Raw genomic sequence first — 18,792 nt, forward strand, 5'->3', positions numbered from 1 at the left:
CACAGGACTTGGGCCACCCTGGCTACCTAGCTGAACTCCTCTCCTTCCCCCAGCTCCTTGCTGCCCCCATGCCACCCTTTGCACACCAGCGCATACCCACCATAGTGTCTCTGTGTTGGCTGTACCCTCTGCTGCGAATGCTCTCCACCAAAAATCTGCCCGGTTTGTTCCCTGGCCTCCTCAAGTCTTTGCTTGAATGTTGCCTTACTGAGCCTACCTTCATCATCCTAGTTACAACTCTGTCCTTCCCACTGCTCTTACTCCCTTCTAACATACTATATGTTTTACTTATGATGTATACTGTGTATTGTCCGTGTTATCCCAGTAGAAGGTAAACTCCATGAAGGCAGAAAGTGTTTTGTTTTGCCTTGTTCACTAGCAGACTGTTCTAGCACAGTCTGGCACTGGTAAGGAGTAGATAAATATTTGTTGAATTAATGAAGGCACTTTGGCCCCTGCCACAGAAAGTAAGGTAGAGAGGTAGGGAGAGGGGATAAAGGTCCTTCTGAGCCCTCCCCACCCCCCCCCCCCCATATCTGCCCCTGGGATGTCTGCAGCTGCGCGGTGCCCACTCACACTCAGGCGGCTCTAACACCCCACCCCCACCCCCACCCCACCGGCAGGCCCCCAACCAAGAACTGACAGTGAGTTTGGGGTTGAGGAGGATGGGCAGTTTCCAGAGCATTGTTTACACCAGGGCTTTACAGTTTAGATAAATCATGGGGAGAGGCATAAAGACACTTGGGAATGAGGGGTTAGACAGGAGAAACTGAGGCTGGAGAAGAGGTCAGGCCACTTCCCAACTCTCCAAGTTGGAAGGCCGGGGCCACTCTGATCCCAAAGGTTCTACCAGCCTGCCTGGTAAGTGCGGGGAGAGAAGAGGGGTGTCACCGTCAGCAGTCAGCCCCTCCCCACCCCTTCCTGATTTACCACGCCCCGGGGCGGTGTGCAGGGGTGGGATGGGTGACGGAGGGGGTGAGGGAGCAGTAGGGAGGAGGAAAGGCGACGGAGAGAAATGGCTCCGGGTCTTCCACTCTCAGCAGGACCCCCACCCTGGCCTCTGGTTCGGGAAAGCCGCCCAGCTGTTTCTGATTCTTTCCTGCTTGCAGCCCCGCCCGAGGGGGTGGGGGACCGAAGCACTGGGTAGCCGGGAGAGACTAAGTTCTGCTCAGCCGGGGCGGTAAAGGGCGGGGAGTCCTTGTCCGGTCCGCAGGTGTGCCCCCTCTGCTTCTGCCATCGATTCCCGGTCCACAGGCCAGAGGGGAGCATCGGGGCCGGCAGGCGGGCGTGAACCAGGTCTAAACATTGTTTGCGTGCAGGGGGTGCGGTGGGCAGTGGGTCGGAGGAACGAGGAGCAACAAGCCCTAGATGAGAGAAGCCCCTACCTGAAGCCGACTGCCCAAAGAGCCCCAGTTGGCAACTTTGAACGGGAGTTAAGATCCTCCCGCAACTCCCCGTGACAGAGGTTCTACCCATTTCACAGAAGCGCAAGAACCGAGAGAGGACCGAGGAAATGAGTGCATGCTCAGTGGCTCAGCTCCGGTGTCACTGTAGGTTAGAGAACAGAGGGGAAGTGTCTGCGGCCCCCTCACTCTGCGCTCCTGGCCATCACCCACAGAAGTTAGGGCTGCCAATTGAAGGGCGCTAGGACCCGGTGGCGCTGCGTCGGCCAGGATTGGGCGCTACGGGTTCTGAAGGGCTCCCCCGCACCCCGTCGCGGCCCGCCGAAGCAGGTGAGGGCGCGGCGCGGTGCTCCGCGGAGAGCCGAGGGGCGGAGGGGGCCGCCACACCTAGGGCGCTGCGAAGCGCCCGGGGCTGGCGCGGGCGGAGCCGCCCAGAGGGCCGCGCGTGTCCCCGGCTTCGGCCCCGCCCCGCGCCGTCCAATGAGAGCCCGCGGCCGAGGGGCTGTCCGCACACACTCTGCCCGCAGCCCTACTCCGCGCCACCGACCCCCTGACACCGCGCCCAGCGCTGGGGCAGCGCGTCCCAGACCCGGGGCTCCGCGCGCCGCCGTCGGCTTCCGGAACCCGTTCCCTGAGCCCCTCTCCGGGACCCTGCGCCCCGGCTCCCGGACTCCAGGTGCCCCTGGGTGCCCTGCCGCCGGGCCCTATGGCCCCCCAAGGGGGTGAGGTAGGAGCAGCCTGAGTACCCCGAGCCGGTGCCCCGTCCACGCCCCTCCGGGTCGCGCGGCGGGAGTCATCGGGGAGCTATGCTGAAGCCGGGTGGTGCGGAGGAAGCCGCACAGCTCCCCCCTCGGCGCGCCCGCGCCCCTGTCCCCGCGCTCCCGCCAGGACCCGCGGCCCCCGACGGCTCTCGGGCTTCCGCCCGCCTCGGTCTTGCCTGCCTGCTGTTGCTGCTGCTGCTGACGCTGCCGGCCCGCGTAGACACGTCCTGGTGGTGAGCATGGCTCTCGGGGTGGGGAGGGTGAGGCGCGGGGTCAGAGGCCGAAGGCGCCCAGAGGAATTACGCAGCTCCTGGCACCGGCTGCACAGACCAGGCTTTTGCTTCGACGGAGTTAGAGACGATCCGAGCCGGACTGTCACTTAAGTCTCGGAGTAAGGGTGGGGGTGGATAGGTGTGCTGCTCACCCAGTGAGGTGGGCCCTGGGTGTTTGGAGCAAGGACGCCTGGTGGTCGAGGCTTTCCAGATTCCCTTGTGTGTGCCCCATTTCAGCTCTGACTTAGGGGGAATGCTACCTTCCAAGTTTTTCTCAGGGTGGATTCAAGAAACCAATCGTCCATCTGGGGCCTTCAGTGGTCCTCCAACAGAGCCCCCTGATCGCCTAACGTCGACCCCCCCCCCCCACCCCGAGGTGGAGAAAAGGGCATTTGGCGAGGGCGGACGAGGCTCTCGCTAGTCTACCCCACCGGGTAGGCAGTAAGACTTTGGTGTTCATGCTATAGCACCCAGCACAAGGTTTAGAAATGGAATCAAAGCAAAAATACTCCATTAACTCTCACAATTAAAACAATTTTGCATAATTGCATAATTTAGGCGTTTGTCTTCAACTTCAGCTTTGAAGATGTCACTTCGAACCCTGACATCCCTCTCTTCTTCCTTTTTCTTCCCAGATGACCCTGTGTCTCCCATCTCTTTCCCGTCCAAGAACTAGAGGCTTCTGGAGGCGCAAAGCATTGAGACCCTCCCCTCAGGTTTCTTGCAGGCCTCCAGACACCTCACAAGAGGGCAGATGAGGCAAAAGGCATTAAAAACCCACTGGATATCTGCTCTTTTCTGAATCCCCCCCTGCACCACCCCCAAGCCCTGGATGGCATTCATCCTTTTCTCTCAGGAGAAAGCTGCTCTCCCTCCTCCCCCACCCTCTGGGGGGCAAAGGGGGGAACTGAACTGAGAAAAGACAGTCTTCTCATCTTTCCTCTTCACTGCCCCCCCCCATCAAACTGGCTTCAGACTGCACTCTTGCCCCTCCCTACCCAAGCAGTGCCCCCTTCCTTTTCTTACTTTGCTCCTTCCTCCCTCCCCCTTCCCACCACACAGAGTGGTCTCTCCTCCCCTTGCACCCTGTGGCTTTTCTCCTCTAGACTTGGAATCTTGGCTAGGAAGGGTGAGGGGTAGCTGGCTGAGGGGCCAGCAAGCTTGGGCTGCAGATTCCTATCATTTCAAGATGCGTTGCTCTCCATCCCCAATCCCCCCCCCCCCCCCATTTTCCTGTTTCAGAAAAATCTCTCTTTTGGATCTTTTTAATCTCTGCAGTGTTGGGGAAGGCAAGGGGGGGTGGTTTGTTCTGGATGGGGGAGAAGGGAGGCCCATATCTTACATCTGGCTTGAAACATTCTTTCAGAAAGGGAAAGAGAAGAGGGGACAGAGGAGAAAAGCCTTTCAAAGTTCAGAGGGAGATCAAAGCCATCAGGGACTCAGTTTGGCTGGGGACTTGTGTGTTCAGTGGCCGGATGGAGAGACGATGAAGTGACCACAGTGCATCTTTACCCACCCCAGATAGCAATTTGCTTTTAGGGACTCTTGATTGCTTCTTACCAGTTTGGGAGGTAGTTTTGGGGACCACTTGGTGTTTAGGTGAGGAAGTGTCATTCTGATAATTGCAGCATCCTGGTAGTGCTTCCTAAAGATCCAACTAGGGTGTTTTCTGGTCCCCAATTTGTCCCTTGGCTACTCCCTCTTCTTTTCCTTTCTCCCTTCTACTGCTCTCACCCCCACGTGGTTCACATTTTGGAAAAACTCTGGGTAGAAGAGCCAGAGAGGGGGCATGCCAGTGATACAGTGATAGGGAGGGACTCGGCAGTCGCTGTGAAAGGCGGCAGTGGATCCAGGATGGGGAGTGGGTGCAGAGGTTAGTTCAATCTCCTTGCCTCACACCTGTCACAGCTGTAGGCCCCAGATGCCTGCCTCAGTGGTCATCACTTCTGAGATACAGTGGAAAGCTGCTTTCTAAAGGCAGGTCAGGCCCCCAAGGTATCTCACTTTCCTTTAGGGAAAAAACCCAGCAAGATTGATACTCTGTCCAAACCCTGGAAGAGATGCCTGTTGACCCTGTGTGTGTCCGTGTTCCACTCTGGAGCAGAAGGTCATCACTATCACCAGCTAACAGTCTGATCGTCCCCCCAGCCCTTCCCTTACTCTCCAGTCACTCCTTCCCTCTCCCCACTTCTAACTGGAGGAGGAAACAGATGGTCTCTTCTTAATCTGTGACAAACAGAGCAAGAAATAGGGGGCTCCTCGCATGTGCTTCCCTGTTCCATTTTGCATTCTGCAGGGGGCTGGATGTAGGGAATCCCGTGAGCAGGACATCATGCATGGATTCACGAAGGGAGAGGAACAGAGTTGATATCATAATAATAGCATTATTGTCACCACCACCAACTGCCATTCAATGAATCTTTACTAAGCTTTGGACACTATAACTAAGTACTTTATGAGCATCATCTTCTTCAATGCCCAAAGTAATCTGGTGAGGTAGATACTATTATTTTCTCCATTTCACACATGAAGAAAGTGAGGGCTGGGAGGGGAGTGGTATGAAACTTGCCCAAGTTCACACCAATTTTGGAGCTAGATTGCTCTATTCCTGGTTAAGCATTGTATGCCTGTCTTGTTCTCGGAGTGAAAATGAGCTTGGACTTTGGAGTCAGATATCCTTGGTTCGCCCTGGCTCTCCTCCGACTAGTCCTGATGGACAGAGTGGGTATTACCACTTAATCTCCCTGAACCTCAGTCTCTTCATCTGTAAAATGGAGACCTGTCTCATAGGATTTTTGTTTAGAGAAATGTTTCGTGAACTGTAAAGTACCATATAAATGATGTTGTATTAAGAGATTCAGGGAAGGTAAATAGTTTTATTCCTGTGTTCAAAGCCCTGTGTGGGCTGGGCTGAATTGTGTACACTAGGGACTGCAAGAGGGGAAATGAAAAGAGCATCCCTGGCCTCATTAAAAAGACACAAATATAAAACATCTGCAAATAGGCTGGCAATGTCAGCAGGAGTAAAGCTGTAATTGAAATGAAGTTTATGGCTGGCTAGGGGGAAAAGAGAGTTGGCGGTAAATCAGAGCGGTTAGGTGTTTATTCAACAAACAGTTATTAAGTATCTACTATGTGCCAGACACTGTTCTAGGTTCTGGGGGTAACCAAGTGAACAAAACAGACAAAAATCTCTGCCTTCATGGAACAGGGTGTCTGAATCACCTCGTGATGTTGGTGAAAATGCAGAATCTGATTCAGTACGCCTGGGGTGGGGCCCAAGGCTCTGCATTTCTAACAGATCCCTAGATGATGCCCATATGGCTGTTCTGGGGACCACACTTTGAGGAGCAAAGGGCTAGAGTAAGGTATGGGTCACTTTGTCAAAGGAAGGGACGTGAATTGGTCAAAAGCAGGTGAAGGGAGCATTCTGGGGCAGGAGGCTGGGAAGAAAAGGAAAACTTCTGAAAGGGAAAACAGAGCTGGAGTCAGGGGCATCTCTCCCCCTCTTACCAGCCAATGAGATGCAAGGTGCCTTAAACATCTCTGTGCCCTAACAGCTGAGCTCAGTGCTTGGCACATGCAGGCGTGTGTTGAATTGAGAGGGGACTGAAGCTCAGTTGTATTGGAGCCCGCCTCCCCCACCAACTACAAGGGGCTGACCACTAGCCAGCAGGCAAGTGCCCTGCTCTTCAGAATCACACCAGTTGGGGCACTTAGTGCAGCTACTTAATGGGGTCTGGGTGGTAGTAGAGGAACGTAATTATCTTCCTGTCTTAGGTACTAAATGTTCCCACGCTCAGTGAGGATGTAACAAGAAGGACCAATGTGGGCTGCAGCAGAATGGATTTAAGTCATACCACAGGAAGGACTTATTGCCAGAGTTTGGCCTGCCTCACTCCAGACTGTCTCATGAGGGCTGGATTACTGGTCTCCCATTCCCATCCAACCCCCCTCTTTCCAAGCCCCAGTAAAAAAAACAAACACCCATTGCTTAGAGTAGTACTTGGGCCGAACTGGGGAAGCAAAACGGTGGTGAGACAGGGACGAGCTCCAACTGCAATGGTCTTGATTCTCCAAACAAAGCACCGCGGCAGTGGGTGTAACTCCAGGCTGTGCGTCAGGCGGCCTTTTCCGGCCTGGCCCAGCCCGGGGTGTTTATTTTGTTTGTTCCTGGAAGCTATTGCCCTGATGGACGGTGCTGCTGGGGACGCTGATTCCATGGGATTTGTCAGTGGTGGGCCAGCCCTCTCACCCCTCCCCCGGGGACAGATGGGCCCCATCAGCCCTGCTGAGCTCCAAAAGAGGCAAGCATCAGCCCTCCTTGAGTCTGTCTGACTTGGTGTCACCAGCGGTGATCTAGTTTGTGGGTGAGGGCCAGGCACAAGGATGTGGGCAGGGCACGGTGAGGGGACATAGAGCCCAGGGCGGTCCAGCTTTTCCTCTCTCCCCACTGGCTGCCTTCTGTTCCCCTCACCCACTTCTAGGCCCATTTTGGGATCTCTCCCAAACCACAGGCTCATTCACAGCCCAAACCAAATCTTTTCAGCCCGTAGCAGCAACTGCCCCCTTTGACCCCCACCTGTTCAGAGAAAGAGAGAGAGGTATCCATTTGATGTGTTAGGATAGGAGAACAGAGAACTCCCAGAGGGCCAAGGAAGGTGCTAGGTGTTGGAGAGACAGCGAGGGAGTGTGAAGTGGATGAATGGGTCAGATCTCATTTAGTGACCTCATGGAGAGAAGAAGCTAAGAATGTTCGAGTGAAGAGAAAATACTGAGAAATTTGAGAGTGACTCTAGCAACCCACCGAACTTTTAGTAGCCCACCCCAACTGATCTTCTTAAAATTGTTTGAATTGGGCAGAGTGGGGACTGGAATATGGGGAGTGTCACCCCCCTCGCTTTATCTTGGCTTTGGCTTCCCACTGCTAACAGCCCTCTGCCCAAGCAGGTTCATCCAGGACATCATGCCTCCAAGACTCATTTGTTAAGAAAGGCTGTGGAGCCTGGAAATGAAGGGTATAGGGAGGAGATTTGGGGGTGGGGTCTTCCTCCCCAAGACCTCAGGTTTGGGAGTGAGGAATTTTAGCTACATGGGTCTGACTAGAGCTGTAAACATGACTCAAAATTGCCCACTGAGTCTCTTCCCACTGGTCCCTCCCTGTCTCCATCCTTCCTCCCCCAAACTATGTCTTCATGGACCAGCTACGAAGGACTTGCCTCTTACATGTGGGTGTAAGAGTGTTGTCTCAGACTCTTGTTTTGTTAGTTTATTTTTCTCTGAGGCTCTTAATGTTTATTAAATAAACCGGGAATGGGTTTGTGTGACATGCCCAGGGCTTCTACGTATGTGACACATGCCTGGCCCGTGTTCTGGGAGTGTGTGTCACTTGGGCCTTTGGCTGGGGAGCGGGTGATGGTGAGAGACCACTCAATTACTCTCTGCAACTGTGTAACCATTTCTCCAGGCTTGTGGGGAAAGCTGTACCCTTTGGCCTCAGGGAATGTGGGTTGGAGGAGGGGAAGGAACCTCTTCAAGTTCTGAATGCCAAATCTCTCCCCTCCCCCTCCCCCTCCTTCTCCCCCTCCTGAGGCAGGAAAAGGGCCAGGATGCTCTGACAGGGCCATCTCCACCTTGCAGGTACATCGGGGCACTGGGGGCCCGAGTGATCTGTGACAATATCCCTGGTCTGGTGAGCCGGCAGCGGCAGCTGTGCCAGCGTTACCCAGATATCATGCGCTCGGTGGGCGAGGGTGCCCGAGAATGGATCCGAGAGTGTCAGCACCAGTTCCGCCACCACCGCTGGAACTGCACCACGCTGGACCGGGACCACACTGTCTTTGGCCGTGTCATGCTCAGAAGTAGGGAGCTCTTCCACCCTGCTCCAACTACTTCCCTGTCTGTGCCTGGGGTGGCAAGTGGGTAGGGTAGGCATGATCCTCCTCCCCTCTTGGACACACTGCCTCATAATCAGATAGACGGTTGAGGGCAGTGCCCAGGATACAGTTGGGAACAGACCCTCAGTACCTGAGATATGTAGGCAGGGACCCCTCTAAATGCCAGTGTTGCTGGGATGATACACAAAGGTACAGTGTCCCCTGCCACCTCCATGTCTCGTCTTCCCTCCCCCTTTCCTCCCCAACCCCAGTGTGAGGGTTTCCACGCACTGTAAGGCCGAGGACTAGAACGGCTGCTCTGTACTCACTGCCACCATCACTACCCTCACCCCAACACTCCCAACATCACAGTAATGGCAGCAAGGGATAAACAGAAAGGTGATATGTAAATATTTGGAGAGTTGGTGGCTTGGCCCCAGCTCAGCAAAAAAGCTAAGCAGAAGTGAGACAATAAACTAGGAGAAAGGGAAGGAGATGGGAATCAGGAGGTGTCTGGGGGACAGGGGTGATGAGTCATCAATCCCTGAGAGCAGGGTAAGAAGGAAGCAGGCCCTGGAAAGTAGCAGGTCTCCCCAAACAGGCTAACCCCTGGGCTGGGGTCTCTATTGTAGGGGAACTGTCCAGCAGAGTAGGTCTGAAAAGGCCTGGAATGTGGACTGAGGCAGGCTTAGCTGAGCTAGGATTGGCACTCGGTGGGAGGGGATGACTCACTGTGAAACTTTTCAATGGATGGATCCAGGGAGTTTGGAAGGAAGCAAGAGTACAGGTCAGCCCAAGAGGTCAGATGTACAAAGAAGCGGATAGAGAGTACTGAGGGCCGAGGGGAAGAGGTCAGATACTCTGGGGAGTGCTTTTGGAAGGGAAGGCCACCTTGAAAAAAGCAGGTGCAGGAGTTGCTCTGGGAAAGACAAGAAGAGAGGAGGTTTCAGAGTGGGGGGTTGTGTGGGCAGAAGACAGGGACAGACATAGGCCTCTTTGCAGAAATGTACTTCTACCTTTCTCTCTCCAGGTAGCCGGGAGGCAGCATTTGTATATGCCATCTCGTCTGCAGGGGTGGTCCATGCTATCACTCGTGCCTGCAGCCAGGGAGAACTGAGTGTGTGCAGCTGTGACCCCTACACCCGTGGCCGACACCATGACCAACGTGGGGATTTTGACTGGGGTGGCTGCAGTGACAACATCCATTATGGTGTTCGCTTTGCCAAGGCCTTTGTGGATGCCAAGGAAAAGAGGCTTAAGGATGCCCGGGCCCTCATGAACTTACATAACAACCGCTGTGGTCGCACGGTCAGTACTCATGTCTGTGCATGTACGTCCATATCTGCTGGGGGTGACCAGTACGTGTGATCACGGAGTAAATGTGAAGGTGGAAGTGCTGAAGGCTCCTGGATCACTTCCAGCGGCCCCAACCCCCACGGGATAGGAGTAGTGAATGCAAGGGAGCTTGGGAATGCCTAGATTCAACCAGGCGCATAAAGTGTCTTCACAGATGTGGAAAGTAGGGAAAGGTAGAGAAAAGAAGGGAAGTTAACTTTTTAAGAAGGGGAAGGACCACTTCCATAAAGACTGAGGAGGATAAGAACTTGCTCTGGGCAGTTCACTGGTTTCTGAGCACTGCCAATGTGCCTAGTACTGTGCTGGGAAATGACATGCTAGAGAAGCAGAAGGCACGGCACCTTAAACTCTAAGAACATGTAGGGCATGTGATGGCAAACTGTAATCATGAACAGGATCCTGTGGCTCTGTGTTTGAACACACTATCGTGGGAAGAAAGCACTGGTGGTCTAGGGAGGATTCATGGAGGAAGAGGTTCTTGAATGGGTGGGTTCTGATGGGGAGAGAACCCACTGTCCAGCCTAGGCCAGATGTCAGAGCACTCATGCTTGTAGCCCTAAGGATGACTGAAAAGTGCCCTGACCGGCTGCCTCTCCCTCACCTCCCAGGCTGTGAGGCGGTTTCTGAAGCTCGAGTGTAAGTGCCATGGCGTTAGTGGCTCCTGTACTCTGCGCACCTGCTGGCGTGCACTCTCAGACTTCCGCCGCACAGGTGATTACCTGCGGCGGCGCTACGATGGGGCTGTGCAGGTGACAGCAACCCAGGATGGCGCCAACTTCACAGCAGCCCGCCAAGGTTATCGCCGTGCCACCCGGACTGACCTTGTCTACTTTGACAACTCCCCAGACTACTGTGTCTTAGACAAGGCTGCAGGTGAGTAAGGAAAGCAGGTAAGGACAAGGAGCCCCAGTTCTTGGTGCAGGCACCCCTGGTCAATCATAGTCTGCTCAGCCACAGGAGTTAGGGAAGTGGTACTTTGCAAGGCATCAGTCTCCTCTCGACGTGAACGTCTTATAATAAGATTGATAATGAATGCCTCAAGCCACCAGTCCCAGTGCTACCCAAGCAGAGGAGAGGTCATTTCTCACTCTTTTATATCCCCAGCATCTGGGGTACAGTAGGTATTATTCAGGGATTGTTTAAATGAGTCACCCGTTTTCAATACCAAGCAATGTATGGGCTGTACACAAGCATGAGGTGGAGGAACCCTACGTCTCTGACTGTTTATGATCTGGCTAAAGAAATAAGATGTAATCAATCGGTGGACATATGCAATTGCAGAAGACACAAAGCTGGAGAAACCAAGAAAAGCTTATTGGAAAATGTGGAACTTAAGCAATTTCTCGAGGTGTAGGGATCACCTGGACAACCTAGAGAGAAGAGAAGGGCAATAAGCAGAGTGGTAGGTGGGAAAGTACATGATTGTTCTAGGAACCGAGAGGTTTGATGAATCTGACTGAGTGAAGGTTTGGGATGAGGAGACTAGAGGTAGAAAGAAAGGTGAGGATCAGACCATGAGTGGCCTTGAAAGACTATATCCAGTGTGCTGCCACTGAAGATTCTACAGTGGAGTTGGGGAAGCAAGGAAAGAGATCTCAGTAGGGCTAACCACTAGCAGAAAGCAGCAAATTGTTTTTCAATCTGGTCCAGATATTTGTGGTGGAATTCTTGGGGATGCTGGAAAGTGATATGTTATTGCCCCCAAAGAGTAGAAGTCACCATCTTGGCTTGGCTCATATTTCAGGTTCAGACAGGTTAGACTAGGAACAACCTTTAGTGCAAAAGAACTGTTCTTCCTCTGGTTACTATCATGGGCTTGCAGGCTCTTCTCTGCAGACTCAGCACTCAGGACTTGGGTGAGATAGAGCCAGGAACCACAGCTGTCTTTGGTTCTGTTTGTTTTCAGCCATCACTGTCATTCCTGGAGAGTCAAGTGGCTCGGAGCAAATCTGGGCATAGAAACAGGGTGGGGCTCCACCTAAGTAACACAGAAAGTAGTTTGTGCCCTTTGGAGGGTGCTAGGAGAAAAGGAGTTAAAAGAGCCCTTTCTGATTCTCTCAGTGATTTCCTGCCACTAGGTATGTTTTCTTCCCACGTGGTATAATTCAGAGGACTACTCTCTGAATGTCTTGAAATAATTCCATAGCAGCCGAGGTATAAGCCTATGCTGTTATACCTAAAATGCACCTTTGGGGAAGGATCTTTGGAGTCAGAAGGAAGGGTGAGTCAGATGTGTTGGTTTTTCTTGGAGGCATAAAATTAAGTCTCATAAAACCCAAAGTGGGGCCTGGAATTCAAAGGGTGTAAGTCATCTCAGAATCGAGTATGGAGCCACAAATTTCCACCAAAGCAGTCCTGTCCGGTGGAGCTCTCTGTGATGACAGAACTGTTCTACATCTGTGTTTTCCAATAGATAGCCACTTAGCCACATGGGATTACTGAGCATTTGAAATATAGGTATTGTGCCTGAGAAATTAAGTTTTAAATTTTAGTTAATTTATAACTAAATGACCACGTGTGGCTGGTGGCTATAACCTGGACAGCTCAGCTCTAGAGTATAGAAGAGGCTTTTGGTGCACAAAAGGACTTAAGATCCAGCCCTTGGAGTTAGAGGAGAGTAACACAGATAGTATAACTAGTTAGCCCACACTCTGGAAGAGTGGCCTCTAACAATTTTGGATTGCGTACTCTTTCATTAAAAAATTATTTGAGCATGTACCTCTAATATATGGATATTTACTTTAAATTTTTTTTTTTCAACGTTTATTTATTTTTTTGGGGACAGAGAGAGACAGAGCATGAACGGGGGAGGGGCAGAGAGAGAGGGAGACACAGAATCGGAAACAGGCTCCAGGCTCTGAGCCATCAGCCCAGAGCCTGACGCGGGGCTCGAACTCACGGACCGCGAGATCGTGACCTGGCTGAAGTCGGACGCTTAACCGACTGCGCCACCCAGGCGCCCCATATGGATATTTACTTTAAAAAGATACCTATGTTCCACTGTATTGATATGTACTTTATAAAACATACAAAGTAGGGATTTTAAATTTATGAGATAAAAAACAAATGTAGAAGTTCTAAGATCTAGCATTTTCTTTTTTTTTTTTTTAATTTTTTTTTAATGTTTATTTTTGAGAGAGAGAGAGAGGCAGAACGTGAATGGGGGAAGGGCAGAGAAAGAGGGAGACACAGAATCTGAAGCAGGCCCCAGGCTCTGAGCTGTCAGCACAGAGCCCAATGCAGGGCTCGAACCCACTAACCATGAGATCATGACGTGAGCTGAAGTCAGTCTCTTAACCGACTGAACCATCCAGGTGCCCCTAGCATTTTCTTTCCATATCGCAGTAGGGTATACAGACTACTGCAAGAGAATCAGTCAATCTGTTCCCCTTCCTCAACCTCCAGGTCAGTCCCTGTCCCATCTCTGGAGAAGGGTTAGAATAGACAGATACTTTCTAGGGCCCATCCCATCCCAAATTCTGTGTTTTTATATCTGTCGGCAGGATCTCTCTTGCTAAAGTTGGTCAGAATGAAGTCCTAAGCACTCTCTGTGCAGGGGGATAATATCATTCCTACCCTTCAAGAGTTCCTACTGTAAAGGGTAAGGCAAGGGATATTCTGTAGCAATTCCACAGGGATATACCTCTGGGCAGTCACACTAACCAGTTCACCTCCTCATCTGAACAGAGATGATAGATGTAACAATCCACTGAGTTACACGCTATTATTATGCCTATTTTCATATGAGAAGATTAAAGCCTAGAGAGATTAACTACCTTGTGAAATCACATAGCTAAGATGCGGCAGGCCTGGAACTGAAACTTGAACAATATGACAATAAGGCCCATGCTTTTAATGGCCATCCTATATTACTTCCCTGTATGGTACAACTTAAAATGTAAACTAAGGACCAAAATACTAACAAATGGTAGCTGGATCAGAGTTGTGGCATGACTTCTTGGAAAAGATAAATTATAGGCTAAGTTGTTTTTTTTAACTGTTTAGTATGGAAAACTTCTAACACAGAGAGCCCTTACCCAGCTTTAACAGCTAGGAGCATTTTAAGGCTAGGTTTTGAAGGAGACACAGAGATGTGTATTGGCAGGGATGGCATAGTAGGTGAAGTCAATGGTCTTTGGGGAGCCTTTATGGTGGGAAGAAGCCAGAGTGGTGCAAAGGGAAGTAAGGAGATGGTCATTTTGGCCAGTTGGGCATATTTTCAGGAAAAGGGATTCTTTATGGTTTCCTCATGAGGATGTGGGTAAGGGAACCCAGAGCAGCTGAAGTAAGAGGTAACTTGGTTCTCATTCTCTTCCCCAACCCAGGTTCCCTAGGCACTGCGGGCCGTGTCTGTAGCAAGACATCCAAAGGGACGGATGGTTGCGAAATCATGTGCTGTGGCCGAGGGTACGACACAACTCGAGTCACCCGTGTCACCCAGTGTGAGTGCAAATTCCACTGGTGCTGTGCAGTGCGGTGCAAGGAGTGCAGAAACACTGTGGACGTCCACACTTGCAAGGCCCCCAAGAAGGCAGAGTGGCTGGACCAGACCTGAATGTAGAAATACCTCACTCATCCCTCTACTTCAAAACTCCTGGCTCAAAAGCACAAGATCTTTGCATGCACGCCTTCCTCTACCCTCAGTTCTGGGCTGCTACAGTTTCTATTTAAGGACTTGGAAAGCAATCCAGAAGGACTCTGGTGTCCTGACTGGTTCCTTAGCCCTGGGAAGGAGTTGACAGGGGATGTAAGAAACTGAACAGCTCCCTGACTGCCCCCTATGGAGGTTAGAAGGGAGAGGGGAAGAGGTGGGGGTCTTCAGAGTGATATAAGTTGCACTAAAGCACATGGTCAAGGCTCATTTTTCCTTTCCTTTGCACTGGCTTCCTGACATTTCTTGTGTGTGCAAGAGGAAGGGTACCTGGAGAGAGCTTCTTTGTGTTCCTACCTGACTAAGGGTAGATGGGACAGAGATGGAACCACATCTCTTCCCTGGGTCAGTTTGAGCAGACTGCCTGGTACCCCAAAAGAAACTCTCAGGCTACAACCTTCTTCCATTATCCCAGAGCCTGGGATTCCTAGGTAAGAGTTAGCCGTAGTGGACAAGGTTCCATTCACATGCTCATAGGTTTATAAACTGCTGTATTTTGTAGGGGAAAAAATTATATAACTATACAAACATACATTCTCTTCCAACCTCCCTCTTCTTTTCAACCTATATCAGATAGCACTGCCCCTTGCTCACTTGCTACCTGTTCAAACCAAGTGGCATGTAGTGGTTCTTATGCCTAATAGATCACTAGAATACCCTGGAACACTCCTGAGAAAGAATAATTTAGTAAGCCTGCCTAGGCCTTTGGGGTTTTATTTTATTTTTTTAAAGTTTCTATGCATTCTTCTGGAGGTCAACTAGGTTTGGGAAACACTTAGTAAAAGATATGTGACTCATGGAGGGTAGGAAAGGGTAGCAGGCCTGATCTCAAGGGCCCCACATGAGGCATCAGGGTATACTAGTCAGGTAGGGATCTCTGGCTTTGGCAATTTTTAGGAGAGAATCCTAGTCTTTGAAGTTGGGCATGGAAGCCAGTGGCTACAGAGGAAAAGAGAGCTGGGGCTTTGGGGCCAAAGTGGTAAACAACTTAAAAAACAGCCTTTCCCCATTTATTGAACAAATTTTTATTTCGTGGCTCTCTAAGTTCTGGGGATTATTACTGTTCACTCCATGTTTGGCTTAAACAGGGGAGTTCCTTCTATGCTACTACCTGCTGCCTAACTAAGCTTGCAGTAGTGGAGTCTCCAGAGATAGCAGGCTTTGTAAGCTACAAGCTAGGATATGGAGTCCCAAAAACTGTGATGTCCTATTTTTATGTGACTTAGACAATGGCTATCTTTTGATAATTTAAGAGAGCAGAGTGGTATAGAAATTTGCAGTTATGACACACCTGGGTTGAAATCACAGTTGTGCCATTTACAGTTTTTGATATTTTGAGCAAGATACCCAAATTCTACAAGCCTCTATCATCTCGTCTGTAAAATGAGGTTATAAACCTATCTCAGATACTGAGTTTTAATTGTGCCCCCCAATTCCAGCCAACAGACACTCTTACCAAAGTTCCTAACTGGTCTAGCCCATCATGCCTTCTCTTGAAACCTTCCATTTACAATTGCAAAGTATTGACAGCAGGCTGTTGATTAAAGGGCCTACACAAGGAATTCTGAACATAGGCGCCCACCCCCCCTCCAAGTTCCTCTCCAACATCCCTTGGGGTCCTCACGTGTTTGTAGAACAGCTTCACTCTGCACAGGCAGCAGAGGATAGGGGAGCCAGAGCTCTGGGCCATGGGGGCAGATTTATTTGGATGATAGGACTAATATTTGTGTAACCTGCTGAGACCTGTGTGGGAGAGTTTGGGGTGGTTTTTCTTTTGGTGAGGGGTTTGCTCCGGTTTCACATCCATTAACACAAAACATGAGCTAGTCAGGGCTCTTGTGGTCTGCGGTGAGGGGATTCCTGTGGAGAAATGGGACTGAGTGAGTCAGGCCAGGGGAATGTCTTCCTTGCAGAGTGGAGTCAACTGGATAACTGATGAGCCAATGGTGGGATTAGGGAGGGGGAAATGGGAGGGAAAGAGAAGAGCTTCTGACATCTTGAGCTGGGATTAGGAGGAGGAAAGCCTTAGCATGGTGGGAAGGTAAGGGGGTCAAAGTCAGTCTGAATCAAGAATACAGCTGAAGGAATTTACATCAGGGTGTTTGGGTAGAGCCTCAGGTCCCAGTCAGCCCCTGCTCTCACAAGAATGCCCAGGTAACCACATAAATGACAGCTAGGCCTTCCTGGGACTTCAACCCAAGTTCAATCTGCCTGTGCTGTCACCTATTCCTTTTCAGTTCTTACCCTATGAAGGAAGTTGAGCCTCTTCTGGCATCTCGTACTGCTCTGGGCTTCCCCTGGGCTCCAAATTCTAGTTCATAAAGACCCAAGTTTTGTAATTTACTATAAATGGTTAAGAGAAAAGCAAGCTGTCCAGAGAGTGAAAAGTTTGAATAGTGGGGTGGATAGCGAAAGAAAAGAGGTCCATGTGAGCCCCACTACAGAGGCACTGTGGTCCCAAGAAGGGATGGATGATGGCCAAGCAATTAATTTTTCCTCGTATTTCTTAGCTTGCCTCTGCATTGTGACTGGCTTTGGACAACTGGCGTCTATTCTGCAATAAAACAAACAGAAACTAATTTATTTGGAACAAGCAGCAAAAGGAGAACTTTATTTGGTGCAGTCAGGGCTCCATTTAGTCCTGCTGCCACCCACTCACAGCGTCTAACCCCTCTCCAGACCCTCCTCTACTCAGGAGAGTTCTGTGCCTCAAGCAGCGGTCTCTTAGCCCCTCTCTGACACTCCTTCCTGTCAGTCCTCATTTCTTCTAACTTTTAACATTTAGGTAGAATGCGTTGCAGAAAGTGCTATTTGGGTACAAAGTTAACGTCAAAGACACAATCTCTATCCTTTAAAGATCTTAGACTGTTTTAGAGAAGGCAGGTGACTGAAGTACCTCAGCTGCACAGCCCGTGGCCAGTTTTTCTCATGTAGAAGTAAGAATGCCAGCCTTAATCTAGGCCTGCAGATAAGAGCCAACTGCTATTATTGCTAGCCTTGAATAGTAGTGCTCGCCCTTATGCTTTCTTAGAATGATGCTGGAAAATGAAATCAGGGACTTCAGATTATTTTTTAAAAAATTAAACACTGCCTGGCCCTGAACGTCTGTTTGCAAAAAGTCTTGTAGGTCTGACTCATGACCACTTACGGCCTCATTTCTTTTCCTCCCTGTTGTAGAGGGTAATCTCTTCTCCTTTTTCTCACCTCCCTTAGCAAGAACACCAACCACTAAGTCTTCTGCCAAATTCTCAGACCCACTCAGGACACTGGTTTCTACACAGTTTAATATATGAGAGTTAATCGGGATTTTTTTCCCCCTCAGCCTGAGGTTTTTAAACACCCTCAGTGGTCACAGGGCAGAAACCCAAGGGAGGACGCCAGGGAGAGTATGTTTCTCATCCCTGGGAGGCCGTCAGCCTAGCTCCTGCAGCCAAATTACAGCACCAGAGAATAATGTGATGCATTCCTGGGCAGGTCGGTGGGACCCTGGGCGCCTGGGCCTTGTGGAGAGAGGTGCCAGACACAGAGCTCTCCGTAAGCAATCCTGCAGAGCCGCCCCCTGGGTGCAGAAATGAAATACGGGAGAGCTTCACATTACACGGAGACCTGTAGCTCACACCTGGTTATTGATGGCCTTGGTGGAAGCCTCTGCCCCCTCCCTCCACTTGGGAACTGCCTGCTACTACGGGGGTTGGGCACCTTTGAAGCAATGTTGGAAAACAAGAAAGAGATGCTTCCTTTCCATTCCTTGCTCTCCCTGCGAGCCTGCGCACAGCCATGAGGATACGCGTACGTGCACGCGTGATATGTGTTTGCGTGGACACGCACGCAAGCTTCTCTCAGGCTGCAGCAGAGTTCTAGTCGTCCCCGGTCCCTAACAATAAAACAAACAACTGGATTTCAATCACATCCTTCAAAATTCCTGCCATTATCAGGGGTTCAGCCGTAACCAAGTAACATTAAACATGTCCATTCTCAATATGCAAGCAGCTGTGTGGTTTGGTGACTGGTACCCCCACGAGGTGGCAGGGAAAGGATGCAGAGAGTGCATGGAGAGGGGAGATACTACCACCCAAGCCCAATGGCTAAGACCATGCTGGAGATAGTGCAATTTGTGCCCTGTGTGCTACGGATATGGCACACAGCCTCCAGGACTGCACCGGGTATAATCACCAAGCCTGTGGCCCACGACCTGTCGTTCTTAATTTCTATTAAGTTAGAAAACAGGATAGCTTTGGGTTCCAGGGATAATCTCCACAAGAGAGAGGCACTGGAGAGGAGCAAGCAGTGACTTTACTAAGGTAAATATGTCACAGTTGCTACAGTGAACTGAGCTTTCCCAGAAGCTGCTCTTCTCGTTGGGTGACTGGCAGGTTTCAGGTAATAGTCAGTGGGGTATCAGTAAATGCCTTCCCCTGACCCCAAAGGTCAAAGGGATTGAAGAGAGGGGGAGTTTACAAGTACATTTTTCCA

At 50.7% G+C, this 18,792-nt stretch overlaps 2 protein-coding genes across 6 annotated transcripts in view; one reads left to right on the forward strand and one right to left on the reverse strand.

The window, feature by feature from the left end:
* ST7L (suppression of tumorigenicity 7 like) overlaps positions 1 to 18,792 on the reverse strand; it is a 105,945-nt gene that overhangs the window by 12,062 nt on the left and 75,091 nt on the right. For 4 of the 5 annotated variants that reach the window (XM_086717849.1, XM_025912755.2, XM_086717848.1 and 1 more), the window contains exon 15: positions 10,962 to 11,646. The exons of the other annotated variant lie outside the window; for it this stretch is intronic. In XM_086717849.1, the coding sequence (XP_086573975.1) occupies positions 11,584 to 11,646 (63 nt within the window). In that variant the 3' untranslated portion in view covers positions 10,962 to 11,583. Of the gene's footprint in view, positions 1 to 10,961; positions 11,647 to 18,792 lie in introns of those variants that run through there. 5 annotated transcript variants of the gene reach the window in all.
* WNT2B (Wnt family member 2B) lies at positions 1,682 to 18,305 on the forward strand. Its single transcript, XM_086717854.1, has 5 exons — positions 1,682 to 2,397; positions 8,077 to 8,297; positions 9,343 to 9,620; positions 10,277 to 10,541; positions 13,994 to 18,305. The coding sequence occupies exons 1-5, from the start codon at positions 2,210 to 2,212 to the stop codon at positions 14,221 to 14,223; spliced, it is 1,182 nt and encodes a 393-aa protein (XP_086573980.1). The 5' UTR covers positions 1,682 to 2,209; the 3' UTR covers positions 14,224 to 18,305.

This window comes from Puma concolor, chromosome C1, assembly GCF_028749965.1.
Source record: "Puma concolor isolate L17-30 chromosome C1, mPumCon1.1.hap2, whole genome shotgun sequence".
NCBI lineage: Eukaryota > Metazoa > Chordata > Mammalia > Carnivora > Felidae > Puma > Puma concolor.